Genomic DNA, 2,694 nt, shown 5'->3' on the forward strand with positions numbered 1-2,694 from the left:
ATGCTCGCTTTCCTATCTACACCTTACCCCAGTTTCCCCATCATCGCAGTCGACCGTCAGATGGGTGAGCTCGACAACACATACGGCGCTGTCGTTATTGGCGCATTTCTGTCTGCTATGTACGTCGTTATCCAGCATGTCGAGGCTTCAACTAATGAGACACCACTTAGTCTCTTCGGTGTGACGAATCTTCAGGTTTTCATATACTTCCAGCAGTTCTATACCGACGGATTTTGGATCAAGCTTGCGGTGTGTTGGTTATGGCGAGTTTTTCGACAACGCTAGCTCCACGGATATTCACTATCCGTATTGTCGGTCAGGCTCTTGGACGCCACACACGTCGCACTCTGCGTACACATGGTGTATTGGTATCTCGTCGCAAACTTTTTTGATCCCGTAGCGCTGTTCGAGATCGTCTGGAGTTTCAAGGTAGTTGTCTCTGCGTTCTGCATCGTGTGTCCAAAATGATTAACAATCTAGGCGCACAGGCACAGATCATGGTCGATGTGAGTCGTTCTTTTCGTTCTCTTTGCATGCTATAAAACTACTCAATTCTAGGCGATTGTCGTAATATCCGTGCACACGTGCGTGTAGAAATTGTTCATCTAAAATTGCGTACATTGACTCGCTTCTGCAGTCTCTATACCCTCCGCTTGTGGAAACGTACGTTCCCTGTCAAATGCTCCATTCATCTCTTATGGTTGACAATGTTATGGTTATCGGACACAACTTCCTAAATTGAATTCCACATAAACGCTTCGCACACGACATCATTACGATTCTTTGGCTTAGTGAATGCGATGGACACCCATCGGTCTCGCTTGCGGAAGATATTGCCCTATGTGGTTGTATGCACCTTCCGACTTCCATAAAGTCTTCTCACTGACATCGAATTTCTGCCTGTCGTGGCAGAGTTTCGTGGTATTTCTCGGATATGGTGAGCCTCATGTATCCCAGATTTGTCGATGCTACGATCAAGATTTATCTTGAGTTTGTTCCTAGGTGCGGCGATCCGTAGGTGATGTCTACTACGAACAACCCATGGTTTCACTGACGCGGAAACTCTGAGTTACTAGTTCTTTGCTATGAGATGTACGCCAGATAGTGTATTATCTCGTTGCGACACCCCTCAACTGAGTTCTCTTTTCAGCACGCAATTCAAACTGTATACTGACTTGCTCGCCGCAAAAGTGAACAATCGCGTCACGCCATTCATCGCCCTGCATTCACTAACAGTAAACCTCTGAACAGTGGGTGACATACTTTCCCTTGGGTGCCGCAACTTTCGTCGATGCGATCATCGCATTCTCCCTATGTGTCCTACTCGCACGTTGTCGCACTGGAATGGCCAAGTGTGTTCGATTTATATAATGTGTGTGCCGGCACTAACCTCAGTCAATATAGAAGTGATTCAACCGTTTCGCAGCTGATGGTCTATACACTCAACACTGGAGTGGTCACTAGGCACGTAATGTAATGGAGATCCCTTTTTCAAGTCGTGCTAATGCCGCTTGTTCTGAAGTCTGTGCTCTCTCACAGCAATTATAGCCGTGCGCATATCTAGCTTCTCCTTCATTGAGCAGTAGGTTGCTTGACGCTGTACCAGATGGCAGCTTTGCCGAACACATTCGCCATGATCAGCGTTGAATTCATGTTGACAAAGCGTGCGTTCGGGTTTCACTCTGGTATATCACAGCTCCGCTAAAAGTTGTATGCGCAGTCTATGTAAACTCATTCATGGCAATGTAAATTTCTTCTGTATTACTGCAGCTCTCACTTCATTCTATCGTATTGGACAGGCTCAATGCACGCCACCACATTCGTGGAACCTCCTCAGGAGTCCGTTCTTCCCTTCCTACCACATCATTCGTTCTCCGGCCGCTTGGCGAATGTGACGAGAATGGGCAGGAGCGCAAGTCGACACCATTTCTGGACTTGTTCCCATTTACTGCAAGCCGCTCTACAGGCAAATCGGATCTGCGCCCATCTTTTGCGGCGGTGTCTCAGCCTGGCGTAGAACGTGAACCTTCCGGAAGATTGTTCCGGACCCAGACCAAAAGCATTGGGCTGAGTGCGGTCGTAATGGATGACAGAGCGGAGCAGGACATGCACACAGCCAAGTCTGTGCCATCGCCGGTCCTTTTCGGGAGCCCTGCACTCGAGCCACTGTTTGCTCGAGCGGCGGGAAGACGCAAGTCTGCTCCGACCCAAGTTCCCTCGCCTCGACCTGATACTTCGACACTGGCGTCCTCAGTCACCGCTATCGCGGATGGCGTGGATCTAGGCACAATGGACCGGGATTTGTACGCATCATTTACGGTCCCTAGGACGCGGGCGCGGCCGTCCCGGCCTACGGTGCGCGAAACATTTGGGTTTCCATGTGTGACTGGAATCGGTGCGGATGTGGGAGACTACGGAATGCATGAAGTGAGACCGGTGACAGCCAGGAAGGACAGTGGGCTGTTTGGCATGGCCGAAAGCGAGACGAAGCAAAATGGATGTGAAGCAAGATACGGTCGTGATTGCGAGGTAAGTCTCATGCGGTCGGTCACACCGTCTCATGCAGGTTGCCTCTATGCCATGTCTTAATATCGCTGCTTTGTGCAGGTTGTCCACATTTCGGGTCCGTACCCGTCCGAGTCGATGCGTGCGCCGAGCAAATGCGATTCGGATGTTATGCCGTGTGTGTACTGA

General features: G+C 49.9%; 1 protein-coding gene across 1 annotated transcript; it reads left to right on the top strand.

Moving 5' to 3' along the window:
- On the top strand, positions 1 to 2,694 carry FIBRA_07497 (uncharacterized protein; the record flags this gene model as incomplete). Its single annotated transcript, XM_012329178.1, has 8 exons — positions 1 to 119; positions 171 to 257; positions 321 to 429; positions 489 to 506; positions 559 to 584; positions 638 to 663; positions 1,838 to 2,529; positions 2,608 to 2,694. 8 exons carry the CDS (start codon positions 1 to 3, stop codon positions 2,692 to 2,694), a joined length of 1,164 nt encoding a protein of 387 aa, XP_012184568.1.

Source organism: Fibroporia radiculosa (genome assembly GCF_000313525.1).
Source record: "Fibroporia radiculosa TFFH 294 genomic supercontigs, scaffold13136, whole genome shotgun sequence".
NCBI lineage: Eukaryota > Fungi > Basidiomycota > Agaricomycetes > Polyporales > Fibroporiaceae > Fibroporia > Fibroporia radiculosa.